Source organism: Anopheles bellator, unplaced genomic scaffold, assembly GCF_943735745.2.
Source record: "Anopheles bellator unplaced genomic scaffold, idAnoBellAS_SP24_06.2 scaffold01853_ctg1, whole genome shotgun sequence".
Lineage (NCBI taxonomy): Eukaryota > Metazoa > Arthropoda > Insecta > Diptera > Culicidae > Anopheles > Anopheles bellator.
In genome coordinates, this window is record NW_026685975.1 from 1 (window position 1) to 1,922 (window position 1,922).

General features: G+C 42.4%; 1 protein-coding gene across 1 annotated transcript; it reads left to right on the forward strand.

The window, feature by feature from the left end:
• Positions 1-6: 6 nt before the first annotated feature.
• LOC131214682 (uncharacterized) lies at positions 7-788 on the forward strand (the record flags this gene model as incomplete). The annotated part of the gene is made up of 2 exons (XM_058209017.1): positions 7-507; positions 579-788. Coding segments are annotated over 2 exons (711 nt in total), but the record flags the coding sequence as incomplete, so codon positions are not given.
• Between the last annotated feature and the right edge of the window lie 1,134 nt (positions 789-1,922).

The window sequence follows — 1,922 nt, forward strand, 5'->3', positions numbered from 1 at the left end:
AACGACTTGTTGGCCGGCGTAGTTCTTTTGGCATTTCTCTTGTTTGGAGGGTTTATGGTTGGTAACAGTTATGCCGGCGCACTCGCGTACATAATGACCATTCCTCGCTATGAAAAAACCGTTGAAACTAAGGTTGATTTTGCTTCGAGTGGATTTAAACTTACCGGAGGTGCCATAGCGTGGATGAACTCACTTGCGAACACTAAACAACCGGTTCTCGTGTCAATAAGGGACAATTTTAGGGTGTACGATGTGGACACCTTGGCACGGTTTGTTCACACTCGGCGTGATTTAGGTTTCATCCATGAGCGTTTGCAATATGGTGCCTACGCGCTGGAAACTTTCATCGATGTCAACGCAACTCGTCTGTTACAGCCGCTGAAAGAAGACGTGTTCTGGGAGCACGTGGTATCCGCATGCAGCAAAACATGGCCGTTGATGGCTTCATATGATGATTTAATCTTGAGGATACATCAGGCCGGTATTCTTCGTTACTGGGAACTTGGGGTTTGTATCAATGCCAAAAAATAACGACGGTTGAGGTAGTTTACCAATTTATGTACGGTTTCTCCAAACAGAGCGTCATCAGAAACATGGGGCTTGAGATTCAAAGGAATTTGGCCAACGTTCGTATTAAGGATGCAGACAATGACCCAGTTAAATTGTCCATGGCACATTTCTTGGGTGTATTCTTCATATTATTTGCTGGTCTGACTTTGTCTACCATCATTTTTATACTGGAGTTGGTGATTCATCGCACCAAAACTAAACGGAACAATATTGTTTGAGACTATTTTAAGAAACATAATCATGAATAGCACTGATTTTGAATCGCAGCAGCAATTAAAGATTGATTAGCGGCGATAGGCAATTAATATGACTGAAATATGATCATAAACTTTTACTGAAAATGGCTAAATTTTTTACTTAACTCTTCGAAACCTTAAAAGACCTTTAGAATCTGAATAAAATATTCCCGTTATTCTCGTTACAATGAATGTGCAAATATGCGAATGCAGTCCCGTCAACAACAAAATTATAACACAAACATAACGCACAGCACAATGCTCTTAAATCGTTGATTTTAAATTACTTCTTCGTTTGCTGCTCACATTCACAGTTGACTTTTCACAAGTTGTAAGCAAATAGCTAATTATTGAGACGTTTGTGCATCCTACATTATGCAGTAAGTACCGATATCGTTGTAAACGCTTATCGATTTAAGGCAGGGGTTTGATATAAAAGCAACTCTTCCCATTGGTTTCGAACATACTTGTGCGAAAATGTCTTTTGTTGAGCTGACCACCGATCCATTGGCTTACATTAGCGCTCTGCAGTTTCTACTGAACGCATTGGCTGTAACACATCTTTCTAGTCATTACAGTGTCTGTACGGTTCGTGTTTCTGGTGATGACATTAGGTTGGAGTTATTTCATCCGCAGGTGACTCTATTATTGGAGAGCCAATCCGACAGCTTCGGGAAAAATTTAACGCGTGCTATTGACGCCGGATGTGAAGGCTTCGTCTTAACGGAAGCCACGCTTTTCCCATTTCTCGACCACTTTCGTTCTTCTCATGAAGCAGCTTCAAAGCGAGCAGCCAACAAACGCATTATCGCCTTGACCCGACTTGGACCGCTGGAACGGAGAAAATTGATAAATCACGAAGTAATGGAAATAACACCTAACATTCTCTTGGTCGTACCCGACACAGTTAATCGGTCGGTTGAACTATACACCACCAATCTTCTCCACGGGGAGCCGAGAGGAATTTCAGTGGAGCTGAAACGGCTAGGGCAGCTAAACCTGGAAGGCAAGATCCTAGTTTCCGATCTGACCGATTATTTTCCTGACAAAATATCCGATATGCAAGGAAAGCGTGTACGGGTATCCACCGTACAGTACCCGCCGTGTGTGTTCGTA